Below are 14,511 nucleotides of genomic sequence, written 5' to 3'. Positions count from 1 at the left end.
TCTTAATAAACCTTAACAACCATCCTTCTAAACTCAACTCCCTGCTTAGGTAAGATTCAATCTCTGCCAATTTCTTCCGGGAGGTTCTCAATTGAAGAAGACAGCTGAATAAAAAACGAAAACATATCACTTGGGAAGGACATTTGAGCTGGGTATTGAAGGATGAATAAAAGTTTTCTGGGAGACCAAAGGACAAAAAAAAAAAAAAAAAAAAAAAATTCCATGGCAGAAAAGAAATGCCCCAAATGCACAAGTGATTATGTGTATAGGAGCAGCTGCCTTTCTTTGGAGGAGAAGATCAGTGGGTTCAGGGGTTGGGTAAGAAGGTGAAGATCCAGTCTGGCTGGAATTCCTGGGCGGGATTGGGGAAGAGATCTAATTACCTGCCTTTCATTCTTCCTGATCACCCATCTCAGAGTGATGCTCCTAAGTCACTCTTGGCCTTCCATCCACCTGAGAAAGTGGAAGGGATCATCATGGAGAGGCTGAGGAAGCTGGTAGCATCTCTTCACTCAGTCTCATCCCTAAGAGACCAGTTCTCAACAAGAAACTGTTTGTATGTGCTTGGAGGAGTCTGTCTTGGATGTTTAATACCCCTTTACTTTAAATCCTGATTCCAACTCCTATAGTTGCGGAACTTTGAAAAAGTTACTTAAACCTTCTAAATCTCATCTCTCCTCCCCCTGGTTATATGAGAATAATTATAGCATCTTCTCTGTTGAGTTATTGTAAGTTATTGTGAACTCCTCCTCTCCCTCCCCCTCCTTCTGGTCCTCCTCTCCTTCTCGTCCTCCTCCTCCTCCTTCTCGTCCTCCTCCTCCTCCTTCTAAAAAGCAGAGATTATCTTGATTTTCATCACATCGCTAACCAATGGCAAGAAAACTATGCAAACAGATAAAACAACTTTTTTTTTCTTTTGCAAGACTTTTAGGAAGACAAAGGAATATTTTCTTAATTTAAGAATAAGTAATTTCTTGTCTTTTCTCCTATTCTTTACTAACAATTGCCAGTAGTGCTTGCTGCCCTCATGGGGTGTTGCAAGGATGAGGCCAGGGATGAAGTGAAGCATTCGGAGCAGTGCCTGCTCAAAAGACGCGCTCAGTGAGTGTTGGCCACTTTTATTATTTTTTAACATCCTTCTATGTGTTTTGTGGATTTTCAGTTGGTTATTGAAATTCCCTACATGCTTTCCACATTTAAAAATTTTCATATTTGTCCTTATGTTAGTATAACAAGAAACTATACGGGAGAATTTGGGGAGGGCACATAGGCATACATATTTATACTAACTGAAAATTTTCCTCTGCAGGTGGCAAGTAATGAAGTTCTGTTTCATCTGTGTCACAAAAAGGATGAGGGAGTTTGTTTTATATTTAATAATGTAAGACTTTATGGATAAAACCAAACACTGATAGAAACATCCAAGGCAAGCCTGGCTTTGTGGTAACATAGCCTTCTTTCCTTTGAACATACAAATATATTTTAAGTTTAAGTTAAAAATATAAATCACATAGAGAGTAAAACAAACGAGGGTGTGTAAGGAAGGTAGATAACAAGAGATAGAGAGTATGCTCATAATTTCCTGAGGCATGATAGTCATGAGTACAGACGGGCTATGAAATCAAGCCAACATCTGGCAAGGTACTCAGTCACGGGCTCTGGTAAGTTACAGCATAAACAAATATTGGAAACAAATTGAATGAAGTAAACACATGTAATCCACAATTGGCAATATTGGAAAATATAACAGCCACTAGAAGAGAGAGTTGATCTTGATTTATATTTTTTATTTGTAAAAATAATACTTTCTTGTTTCGGAAAAATGTTATAGAAATATATGATGTAAAAAAGTGCAAATCCCATCCACTTGCCTCTCTGCCTCAACCATTTCCCAGAGGTAATGTCAGGACACTGACAGTGGAAAAGTCAGTAGTATTATACTAGACTGGGCATCACTTTGATTAAAATTACTTAAAACAGGAATTTTTTTATTATGGAAAATTTCAAACATGTAAAAGTAGACAGAATAGTAAAATGAACCCTTATGTACTCATCATCCAACTTCCACAATTATTAACGTTTTGCTATCTTCATATTTATTTTCTAAGATATGAAGTGCAAAATACTGGTGGCGACGGAAGCAGATTTGGCATCATGGATTTAGGCAGTGTGCTTTGGTGATATAAACAATGTACATTCTGTATGCACAAAGGCCAGAGAAGTAGCTGGAGATACAGAATACTGTGTAATTAAATTTTCCCTAGGATGGAGCTATTGTGATGACAGTTCATTTATGCTCATATTGCCTTTATTTTCACCATTGTAACCCTAGTCTCTAGTACATTGCCTAGCACATAGTAGGTGCTCAAAAGCTGCTGTTGAAGGAATGAGACTTATCTGCAGTTTAGAGCTCAGCGGCACAAAGGAGACCATGCATTGTAGTATAACTAACCTTTGCAGAATGCTTCTTAATGTATATTGGGTGCTTACTATGTGCTAGGCACCTATGCTTACCAGGAGTTAGGTCCTATTCTAAGTGCCTCAGCTGCAGAAACTCATTTAATTCTTGCAAAAACCCTACGAAGAAGGTACTATTCTCATCTTTTGTTTTGGCAGACACACAACCAGTAAGTTGGTGAAGATCACACGGATAGGAAGGGGTAGATGTGGGAGTCAAGCCCAGAGTCTGTGCACTTAGCACCACTCCTTGCTGCTTCACCCCTGAACGTGTCTGAATCCCATATGGAGCACTGAGCACACTTGAGCACTTTGATAGGTGGTGGTCGTACCTGCACTGCTAGATTAACTCACAACATCACTCCTTTGCAGTGGTGCCAGATAATGGCAGGGTGTTGTACATGGAACAGACTCTTTTTTTTTTAAACATACTTTGTCATTTTTCACGAACACAAGGCACTTCTAAGTGCTGTGTGGGAGGGAATGTGGTAGACTGATTTCATTGAGACCCTGCCAAATTCTGGTCTTGCGGCCATCAAAGACGCATCATTTCCTCCAAGACTTCTAAAGGGGGCTATTACCACAGGGCCTGCAGGTTCTGGTTTGCATTCAGAGGAGACACTATCTTCTTAAGTGAGACGTGGAAGAGGAAGTGTCATGAATTGTAAATAAGGCTGAGAGAAGAATTGTTTGGAGACGGAGGTGGGGAAAAATTGCCTTTTCCAAACCAGCTTCCATCTCCCTCCCCCTTATCCAACTTTGCCAGAGCTCATCCTGTTTTCTTTGCTAAGTTTACCAGCAGGAAGAGAGGAGTTTCTTTAAGGATACTCCTGCCCCTGACAAATAAATACCTCTTAGATTAAATATTAATACATCTATCCAGTGGAACACCATGCCACTACTAAAAAGAACAAGAGGAAGCCTTAAGGGTTGATGTAGAATGGTCTCCAAGTTATATTTTAAAGTGAAAAAAGCCAATGCTTAAACAATATTTACACCAAGGCTACCCTTTGTGGAAGAAGGAGGGTGATACACCTATATGTGCACAGAATTTGCTTGGAAAAAAGGAAAAGTAAAAATGCTTACCTCTGCCAAAGGATGCGTTTTTCATTCTAAACCTTTTTACATTAGAATTTTTTTAAACCATATACATTCATTATATTTCAGAGTTAAAGTATTCCAATTGTCAACCTGGCAAATAGAAGAGTAAATATATAAAAAAATAGCGGAAGAAAAGCAACACTTTACATTAATTGCGTATTTCAGGAGGAGGGGCTGGGACTAGATGTAAAATAATAATTCTACCTCTTCATCTCCCTGAAGGATAGTCCTTTAAGTTGTCATTAAAAAGCACTTGGGAAGGAAGAGACAGAGGGATCTGGAAGGTCTCTATTTAGTGAAGTTAGGGGACATTTGATGTCACTGCCCAGGTGTGGGGAGAAATGGAGAGAAAATGAGAACGAGCAAATGTGGTCAGAAAGGAATCCGAGTTCTCCTCCAAACAGAGCCACAAGGACACGTGCGGAGAGAGCTGTGAGGTTTGGTACAGAGTGTTCTGGGTGCCCAGGGTCTGGGAGCCGTCACTTCATTGCTTCTCCAGTGAAGCCCACCGCGGCTGGTCCTCCTCCCCCTTGGCCTAAGGATATCTTGGCTGGAAGCGCTGCTCTGAAAAGGGGCCTGGCCAAAGGCCCAAGAAGAGTCACGCTAGGGGAGTCTTGTCAGGTAACTCAGTGGACAAAAGCCCTTTTCAAGGAGGGCCTCATTCGAGGGATGGGTGACCGTCACGCCGCGGGTACGCCAGAGCCCTGGGTACCTCCAGCTCCCCGGTGGCCTGAAGGACGTTTTTGACGAAAGCCAGATAGGGGGTCTCGGATTTAAATGCCTTTTGAGGCTGGGCAGTTAACTTAACATTCGAAGCCACTAGGTCTAAGAGGAAATAGCAGGAACTTGGGAGAACTGGGCAGGTATATATTCTGACCAAACGCACTCAGATTCAGATTTTTTAAACTACAACTGTGCTGGCCAAGCAAAACACTCGTACTGGCTGGAGTCACTGCCAGATTGCGATCCTGCGTTCGTCTCGGCTCAGTATCCGCTTCTCCCGCGTTGCTTCAACCTGCTGCAGATCCTCCGCCCGTCCCGCAGCCACTTCAGGCGCGCGCCGCGCCGAAGAGCGTCTCAAACTTTGGCGCGCCTCCTGAGGGCGCAGTGGCCCTCGCTGCGCTCCCGGTGTTGCTCCCCAATACCTCGGGGGCCAGCAACCGACTGAACTTTGGAGTGGCTCAGGATCCGTTACGGGCTACATTTTATTTCCGCCAGAAACGGAGTTGTAGCGCCCGGGACGTTCTCCCTGGGGCGACTCGGAGCCAGGCGCCGTCCCGGGCAAGTGGGGAGATAGGAAGAAACAGCGAGCGTGGGAAGCGCGGGATCCAGGCCCGGTACCCGGCTGAGGGGCGGGGCCGGCCGCAGAGGGGCGCCCCGCCCCGGCCCCGCCCCGCATAGCCCCGCCCCCGCGCTCTAGAGTTTCGGCTCCCGCTCCCACCCTGCACTGAGTCCCGGGACCCCGGGAGAGCAGGCGGTGGATGTTTTGTGTATCCTCTGCCCGCGCGGGGCATCACTTGCGCGCTACAGAAAGCCCACAGCCATCCTGCAGCCGGGATATCCTCTCCTACCGGCACCCGCAGACACCCCTGCGGCCGCGGCCGGAGCCGGGGCACCCTCGCGCCGTGCGCTGCGGCGTCTTGCGCTGCGGCGCGCGTTCCACCTCCGCGCCTTCTTCGCGGGGCAGGCCCGGGGAGAGAGAACCGGCGTCCGAGTTCTGGGCACTGCGCCCGGCGCGAGGTGCGAGATGGAGGGCAAGGCGCTGCTGGCCATCGCTCTGTGGTTCTGCGTGGAGACCCGGGCTGCCTCTGTGGGTAAGGAGCCCACTCCCTAGGAGGAAGGCGGAGACGTCGGGTGCGGGCGGAGAGACGGGGATACAGAGAGGACCCGGAGGCCGGATCTAACTCAGAATCATAGAGCTGGAGCGTGGAAAGTGACTTGACACTTTGTGTTCTTTCATTTACCAGTGAGGAAACTGAGGCTTGCGGACTGGCCCAAGGTTACTCAGCTAGTTGGTGGTCTCCTGAGCCCAGTTCCTTTTCCATGACTCTGGTCTCCTACAGGGGCCTCGGCTGGAGCGAGTCCTGCGGAGCCAACACACCCTCGGGCTCTCGGGAGGCGGAGGTGGGAAGGTGCCCCGGGCTGGCAGGCAGGAGGTGCCCGCAGGCGGGAACAGGAGGTGAACAGTTGTCAGGCTGCGCCCCCCATCCTAGCCCGGGCGCGGGGAAGAAAGCCTTGCAGGGAGCGCAAGCCAGTTCGCTCGGATCGCACCGTGCACTCAGTCCGCCTCTGTAGGAGTCAGGCTGTAGGAACCCCGGTCGGCTGTTCCCTTTCGCTCGAACTCATATACCGACTGTATGTGGTGGGGTCCAGGGGGAGGGAAACTTTTTTTCCTCTTGGCGCAGGATGCCGTTCTCTTCGCAGAGAGAAGGGGAAATTGGGGCTTGGACCCAGGGCTGTGACAGCTTCCCAAAGTGTCTCCAAGTAACAGTCAGCTTTGTAAAACAATTTAACATCTTTCAAAACGCTTTGGTCCTTGGGGTAAGCGCATGGTCAGAAGTTCACGTTCTGAAAACTTACTCTGCGAGACTTGGTACCTAGAATGAGCGCCACTCGTCACTCTCCTTGCCACCTAAAATTTCAGCCTCCTTCAAGACTTGGAACACATATGCTCGTGATGCAATAAATTCTTTCTTTTCTTTCTTTCTCTCTTTCTTTTCTATAGCCACAGTCTGCTGATTTCCAGATTTCCACTGTTTGGACGGTGAGAAAGGAAAGAGGGTGGAGACAGGAAAAAAGAAGTCAAATAATTCAGGGAAAAAAATTCCTTATATCGAAAGGAAAGAATCACATGTCAAAAAAAAAAAAAAAAAAAAAGACACGCACACTCATATACAGTACCAAGATCATCTGTCTATAATTATTGAATTTTCTTAATAATGACTTGGTTCATCAGGGCCAGCTCCACCATGGACACTCATTTGTCCCTGACAACCTCTCTCTCCCCCTTAATGGGAGAGAATGAAAGTCTGGAACGTGTGGTTGTTCTGTATCCCACAAAGAAGTGAGTTGCTTTTAAGCCTGGGGTGTTTCATAGCGCAGCAGCAGTAACTGTAACGGGTTGCCCTGAATATAAGGATGAGGTTGCCCTTTGGAGTGTGTGACTTGCTTAATTGGATTGGGCTATAATTGGTGCCATCAAATTCTAGAGACAGAGGCACTGTTGTTTTTCCTTCCCTTCTTTGAGCTGGAAGGGTAATAGTGCACAAATTAATTAATTTTGGTTATGGGATTTGAACATAGAAGGGCTTTTTATTGAGTAGCAGCATATGTACTTCTTATAGTTATTTCTTTAGAACTTTCTGAAGAGTAGAACTCAAACTTGCCAATGAAAATGAATGAAGCTTAATGGAGCAAAAAAATTGACTGTTGGTCTACAGATATGAATTTGAAGTTGTTATTGATAGCCTTGTTGAATAGTTTTTTTGTTGGAGACATGTCTCTGGAATAGTATGGTGTTGTCTTGGCTTCCTATGAATGGAGAACATATCTTTTTTTTTTTTTTTTTACATTGGAAAGTATGTCTAGAGTGTGAGATAATCTGTGGCGATAATTTGTGAGAGATCTTCAAGAATCTCTTGTTTTGGTGGTGGGGAGGGCATAGCTTATTTAGAGTTTAGTTTTTACTACCATTTTTTTCTCACATGAATGTGCCCAAATAATGGGTTCTTTCTCATTTGATCGTTGTGCAAAGTATAATAAGTTAGTGTAAGTTAGTGTTTTCAACATGTTTCTCAACCTAGTGTTTCCCAGTCAAGTTTGGTATCTGTGCTCATCCAAATGAATTGTTTTCATTTTTCTTTTCTTGGATAAAGTGGGACTCTGTTATTGGAAGGCTTTTCTTTTACTTTTAAACATTTTGCTTTATTGTTGGCCTGCTTTGGGGGCAGTTGCTTCCTTCATATTGAAAAGCGCTGTGCTGATTAACTGAGCATGACCACCCAGGCCAATAGCTGTCCAAGAGTGGCCCACAGACCGTGTATAATCAACCTGCTTGTTAAAATGCAGATCTGTAGGCCTAGGGACATTCTGACACATGCTAAAGCTTAAGAACTCCTGACCCAAACACAAGTCAGTATCAATGCCAATTAGTTCCTGAAATTTACTGATATAACTTAATTTCTAGGTTTTTTTTTTTTTTACTATGATATTGATCAACAAACATACAGTTATGTCAGCAACCTATTTTTGCACTCTGGGTGAGTATGTGAGAACAAGCCTGATCAGTTGTTCACTTTGCCTGCAGCTTTAGAGTTCACAGATTCAATGCATTGGATATTTGCACTGGATATTTGCTTATACTCTCTCATATTTGCTGATACTCTCTTATTTACCCAACAAGGTCAATGCCAGTTTAGGCCTAGAGAGTCATTTGTTCTTACTTGATGTGAGTGAAGGGTCATATTAAGCTCGGATGCTTACGCAGCGTCAGTCACTTTTTTTGTGTGTGTGAGGAGGTTGGCTCCGAGTTAACATCTGTTCCCAATCTTCCTCTTTTTGCTGAGGAAGATTGTCCCTGAGCTAATATCCATGCCAGTCTTCCTCTATTTTGTATGTGGGATGCCGCCACAGCATGGCTTGATGAGCAGTGTATAAGGCGGTGCCAGGATCCAAACCTGTGAACTCCTGGCCGCAGAAGCGGAGCGCATGAACTTAACTACTACGCCACCGGGCTGGCGCCTATCACTCATTTTTTAAGGTGGTGTTTGAAGATCTGGATATCAGTTAAGGCCCTAGCATGGTGGACAGCTTTTCTTTCTTTGATGCTTTTTCAATACCTGGGAACTCTTCCCATTTAGTTGACAGAGAGTTCAGTTTTCTTGCTGTGGAGTGACCCATGGTGAAGAATTGATTTCATGGTATTTTTAGGTAAAGACAGGTTTCTTGTGTTCCAAGCTTGGTATCAAGAGGAGCTCAGAGCTTTGATTAATAAGTTGAGATTCCCCAATTGTAATTCATTAGCGTTACACTCTTTTTAGTCCCGCTCTTTGCGGAAAAGTATGTTAATAGGCATATTATATGACATTGGAAAATGTTTTCTTTCCCTCAATTCCTCTCCCCTAGTTTTAGTGTACAGTCTTTCAACCTTGGCAGTTCAGTTACCAGAGGAAGTGCACTCGAAAATTGGTAAAGGAAAATAAGACAAGGTCACGGACACTCCCACCCCCTTCAGGGTACATGGATGAACTATATAGAAATGTCTCTAAGTAGTATTCGTTAATCAGCAATTTAGTTGAATGTGTGCATCCTATGTTTTATAAGAAATGTCAGTGGGTCCTTTCCCAAGGGAGTGAGATCATCAGATGAAGGTTCATTTAATTTCAATGTCCCATATCCTTTTGTGAGACCTTGAAGTTGGCAATGCAGGAAAACAGGAACTCCACCCGAGCTCCATGAATTGCAGAACTGTTGTGTTGGTTTATGACCATCTGCCCATTCTTCCTGTTATGACACAGCTTGTGAACTTTTACTGGGAATGGTGAAAAGTAAATTCACAGTTTTACACAATGAATTGCTGAAGAGGCCTTTTAAAGTATAGAGTGTGCATTGTTTATGGAAGGTGTTTCCTATTGGGTCTGACTCAGGGGCAACTACATTCATTTATTTAATTTGTTTCTAGGTTTGTCTAGTGTTTCTGTTGATCCACCCAGGCTCAGCATACAAAAAGACATACTTACTATTATGGCTAATACGACTCTTCAAATTACTTGCAGGTAAGGATTCATTTTAGATTCAGATTTCCTGTGTTAAATAACTCATTGTTTATTGAGGGAAAAATAATTTCCATACGGCAGAATTATAATAGAATTGTAGTAATTGTATTTAAGTAGTGAGGTTTCTAAGAACTGATATAATAATGAAGAAATGAGACAGGTCTTCTCCCAAAAATTCTGTACAGTTTTGCTGGCTTTTTTTTCCTACTACTCTCTGCCAACACACGCGCGCGCACACACACACACACACACCAGTAACCAGCATAGCACCCGGCTTGTGATATATAGTACACACTCAATAAATATTGAGTGAATAAATGAAATTGAGGACATACCCTTAAGGGGTAGAGTTAAAGACGTTTTGAGCCTTATTTATTATACTCAGAATGGCTCTTGGATATCTGTTTAGCCTTTTTCAAGAACTTTATTTTATGATAAAATTCTGAATGTAGTAGCAATTTAACATTTGGCCATTAATATTACTGAGTGCATGTTCCGCACAGGTAATGGACTTCATGCTCTGGCTTGATGTTCTGGAATGCCTCGTCTCACTTGCTAGCAAGAAGTCATACTATTGATTTTTGCTAGTGGGGAAAACTGGCCTCTTTGACAAGAATAGGCCTTTAAATTTTGCCTTCCAGACCCTACCCCAGGAGGAAAAGTAGAAGACCTTGGGGTTTAATGTAGTGATTATGCATGAGAGACCCAGAGGCTTCTCAGGACCAGTGCGTTTTTGGCAGAAATGATGGGTACAGATGACGCCGCTCTCTGAGAAGAGTGCTGGGGAGCTACAAAGAAACTTGGGCGGCTTATTGCCATTGCTTCATGCTTGAGGAGTACCAAGTGTTCCACACAATGACACAGGTCTATTGTAGATTGCGGACTGTAAGGGATACCCTAGTCCCCTTATCAAGGGTAGGTCATCCATACCCAGCCCTTGAGAAAAAAACACAGTAACAGGTGCTGTTTCTCTAGCTTTGCTCTTTCAAGATACATCTCTCAGTAGATTTTCCTTTTACCCACCTTGACAACAAAGGTTACTTAAAATCCCCAAAGATTCCATACTCCCTTTCTAAACTCTGCCTAAACATTTCTTATGTCCTGAAAAAGCTATGGAGTGTGTTAAAAGTAGCTTCATTAATGTAGTTGCAACTTCACGGAAATTTCAAATTCTTTGAAAGAAGGGTCAGTGATGATACACTTTTCTTGACGCTGACTGTCTTCCTAGAGGCCTTGTAGAGAAATGCTGTAATAAAAGTAGTCTGTGTTTCAGTGCGGTCCTACAAGGCTCTGAGACAGTTGTCCCCTTCTTCCTAACCTCCTAACTTCTTACTGTCCCCCTTGCCCACTCTTATCTGGCCACTCTGGCTTCCCTGCCATTCCCGTAATACTCCAGAGATGCACCTATCCCAAGGCTTTTACATATGCCGTTCCTTCTGCCTAGATTAGTGTTCCTCTCAATATTCATATGGCCTTCATCAAGCCCCCTCGCTCCAGAACTCTTCACTGTTTTCCTTGCATATTCTACATTTTCTCCATAGTACTTATCACCACCTTTTATACAATACATTTACTTTGTTGTTGTTAGTGCCATCAAGTCGATTCCGACTCCCAGTGACCCTGCGAACAACAGAGTGGAATCCTGTCCGTCTTTTTGCGCCATCCTTTCATCTTCCAGCGCTATATCAGACGATGCTCTGCTGCTATTCATATTACTTACTTTTTAAAAATTTCAGCTATTGAAGTTTACTTACTTTTTTTTTGCCTATCTCCTCCAACTCGACTGAGGTTCCCTAAGGCGTTGACATTTGTCTGATTTTGCTCACTGCTGTTGTCTGCAATCTTGAACAAGGTTTGGCATGGAGCACATGCTTATAGGTATATTTGTTGAATGAATGAATGAGTTAATTAATAGAAAACTCAGGAATCCGTATAAATGATTTCTGAAGCTGAGTCTGTGCCTTTTAGTCATTTGTCGATCCAGCCTGTTATTATTGGTAGAAGGCTTTGAATCTGTCTGTTGAGGAGTTTATATAAGTTTGAGAACCAAACCTTCTGTTTTCATAAAAACAGTGTGTTTCTATGTAGAAACAGTGTGGCATTCCACATTAATACTTCCCTGGAATTGCTTTTTCAGGGGAGAGAGGGACTTGGACTGGCTCTGGCCCAACAATCAGAGTGGCTCTGAGAACAGAGTGGGGGTGACTGAGTGTAGTGACGGCTTCTTCTGTAAGACACTCACAATTCCAAAAGTGATCGGAAATGACACTGGAGCCTACAAGTGCTTCTACCGGGACACTGACACAGCCTCAGTCGTTTATGTTTATGTTCAAGGTAAGTGGTTAAGTAGGATTCATTTCCCACGTTGATTTACTGGTTATAGAACACAATAGGCGCAAGGAAGAATCGAGTACAACAGAAGTCTAGCTCTAAAGGCTGTTTGCCAACAGGAATATACAAAATTCTTCTCTTTCAAGGCTTCCTCTGAGACTAAGACTTTTTGATTTGTTCTGCAGCTTGGCCTCTGTTACGTCTCTTTTGCCCAATTAGTTTGGTTCTGATCTTTGTTTCTAAGGGAAAATCTGCATTCACAATCGGCTGTGGAGACTTTTAAAAAGCCTTCTGCTGTTTAAGAAAAAAACCTGAAATCCTTGAAAAGGAAGATTCAGGGATGAATTATGGAGAGGTTTCTGTGGAGAGATAGGTTATCTACGGCAGAGTGGGAGACTTTCCCAAGAATGCGCAGGGAACCAGCCAGGGCTCTGAAGCTTTTTTGTACATAGGAACTTGTCATTTCCCACTTATACTTTATAAAAAACAATTCCTATACTTTTATGCAAATTAAGACACTGCCTCAAAGGGCCTTTCCAGGACAGTGTTTCTTTCCTTTGCTTGTGTGGGCTGAAATCTTGGATGATATGCCACATCTTTCTAGAGTTTTCAGTTTGGGATTGACACCATGGAGGCCAATTTAACATCTGTGTAGGATAAAATACAATGTTACTTATATTTAGTATTTATAATATGAATTATTCTTTCTTTTGTGTTTCGAAAATCTTACACTGCCTTAATTTTCCTGTGGAAAACCCGACTTAACTGAGATACCTATAATATTATTTTGGGGATTATAAGTGTTGCATAGTATTTTGCTTGAATATACTAAATATTTTTCTTTTCAGTGACGATGAGCTTTTTTAGACATTTTATTTATACATTTGTATACCTCTTTACATCCCAGAGGATTCGAGGCGGGTGAAGATGGCTTAGACTTTTTTCCAGAGGCATCTTTTACAGAACAGGAATTTTATCAGCTTAGAGAAGAACACTAGCATGTCTCCATTTATGTTTCAGTAGGGCAATGTGGTCAGTGCAATGAAAAGCAGAGGGACATACATTCAAAATAATGTATGTCACTCCTGGATTGCACAGTGTTTGAGAATTATTTTTGCCCAGGGTAAGCACAAACCAAGAGAGAATTCTGTGCCCTCCTCCTCCTCTCTGCAGAATTTGAAAGAGACAAGGCTCAGATCTTCGAGAATTTCTGGCTCCTTTTGATCTGGCAGTCTTGGGAGATCAGGCTTTCTCAGAAGATTGCAAGGATTTCCTGCTTTCAGCCTGTCTGGAAGTACTACGAGACGAACCTCTCCCATAATATCTCGTTATTTCCTTCTCCCCAAGTCAGGAAACCTGGAGACATGTGAAAATTCATTTCATGAGTTACAGTAAATATTTTATTTTGAGAGGATGGGTGGTTGTTTGGGTTTCTTTTGTTTATTTCCTTTTTTGGGGGATACCGAAATAGAATTGATTTACTGAATAGCTTTAGTCTTACGTCAAGGGGTTAATCTAGCTTCCAAAGACTTGCTCTGTAAGCAAGCTATGTAGTATTTACTAGCAGGTGGATGAAAGGTAGGTAATATTAAGAAGTAGCAATCCCTAGCATTGTTTATTTGTACACTACCTGTCTTTGGGTATACCATCAAATTCTGCTTCCTGTCTAAGCCTAATGTCCTAGGAGTTGAGCTGTCCAAGATTTTGGTCATGAAGTTTAACAATGGGAAAGAAAACGTTGAAGTATTCCCTATGGACAGCCCTTTAATGTCCCCTCTGGTCCCCACCTTACTTCCTTAGTCTTCTGACCCCATTCCCTCCAGCAATGGATGGAGCCAGGAAGTGGGTCTTGGCCAGTAAGATAATGGCTATGGCATGTGGTGGGCTGGGTTGGCTGCTTTTCTGTGCTTTCCAGCTGGGAAGGAAATCAAACTTCTGCTGTTGCAGGGAATTAGCTGCCTTTCTCTCCTTTGGTTTAATTAACTCTTTCTTCACTTGGACCAACCATCCTGAAGAGCTCTGAAAATGCTTGATCAGGTGTGTTGGGCATAGCAGTGTGAACCATTCTTTCTCTGAGATTTCAAGCATGACTTCACACCACATGAACTCTCTCTGGGAAATGGAGTCTTTTCCCAGCAGCGTATTAACATTGTAGGAACAATGTTGGAATGATGTTAAAATCTCTTTCGTTTTCTTCTTACTCTTTGCCATTGTGGCTTTTCAAATTTTTGTCATTGAAGATATTAATGACTACTGAATCTTAAACCAAATGCAATAACAATGAAACATTATTTTATAAAGAATCTTATATCTAGTCTTTACAATCTTAAATACCCACGTAAAACTTTCTCTTGAATAATTGAATTCAAAAATTGTTAGTTATTTCTTGTTTATTTTAAAGATCCTTTGGGATCCATTAATGTATTTTCATGGCATTTACAGTATTTGCCTAAAGAAAGAGAATATGGATTTTTTTAAACATCAAGAAAACTCAGTAGGTAAAGTGTACAGAATTTTATTTAAATTTACTTTAAAGTTTATGTATATGAAAAATGTATAGCATATATGAAAAATGTGTATGTGTATATGAAAGTGTATATGAAAAATGAAAAAGTATACTCCTTCATTTTGAAAAATATTACAAAGATCAATCTGTTTAAATGTGGAACCTATAAAATATACTCTATTTGATGATCTTTGTGAAAGGAGTCTCATTTTGGGAGTTTTCTTTCAGATTTTCCATACACACAGACACACACACACACACCCTTCCGGTAGCATATCCTTGGAGCCAAATATCTACCTGCAGACTAACCTGTGGATGCCTTTGCCTAATGGGAGGTGTCAT

At 42.6% G+C, this 14,511-nt stretch overlaps 1 protein-coding gene across 1 annotated transcript in view; it reads left to right on the top strand.

The window, feature by feature from the left end:
* Window positions 1–5,027: 5,027 nt before the first annotated feature.
* The window catches only part of KDR (kinase insert domain receptor), a 44,403-nt gene continuing 34,919 nt past the window's right edge, over window positions 5,028–14,511 (top strand). The window contains exons 1-3 of the mRNA XM_004419072.3: window positions 5,028–5,372; window positions 9,239–9,332; window positions 11,470–11,666. Of these exons, the coding sequence (XP_004419129.1) occupies window positions 5,306–5,372; window positions 9,239–9,332; window positions 11,470–11,666 (358 nt within the window). The 5' untranslated portion in view covers window positions 5,028–5,305. The remainder of the gene's footprint in view (window positions 5,373–9,238; window positions 9,333–11,469; window positions 11,667–14,511) is intronic.

Source organism: Ceratotherium simum, chromosome 8 (assembly GCF_057802395.1).
Source record: "Ceratotherium simum simum isolate JZ-2026a chromosome 8, ASM5780239v1, whole genome shotgun sequence".
Classification (NCBI taxonomy): Eukaryota; Metazoa; Chordata; class Mammalia; order Perissodactyla; family Rhinocerotidae; genus Ceratotherium; species Ceratotherium simum.
Note: the sequence above shows the minus strand (reverse complement) of the source record. Positions and strands in the feature narration are given on the sequence as shown.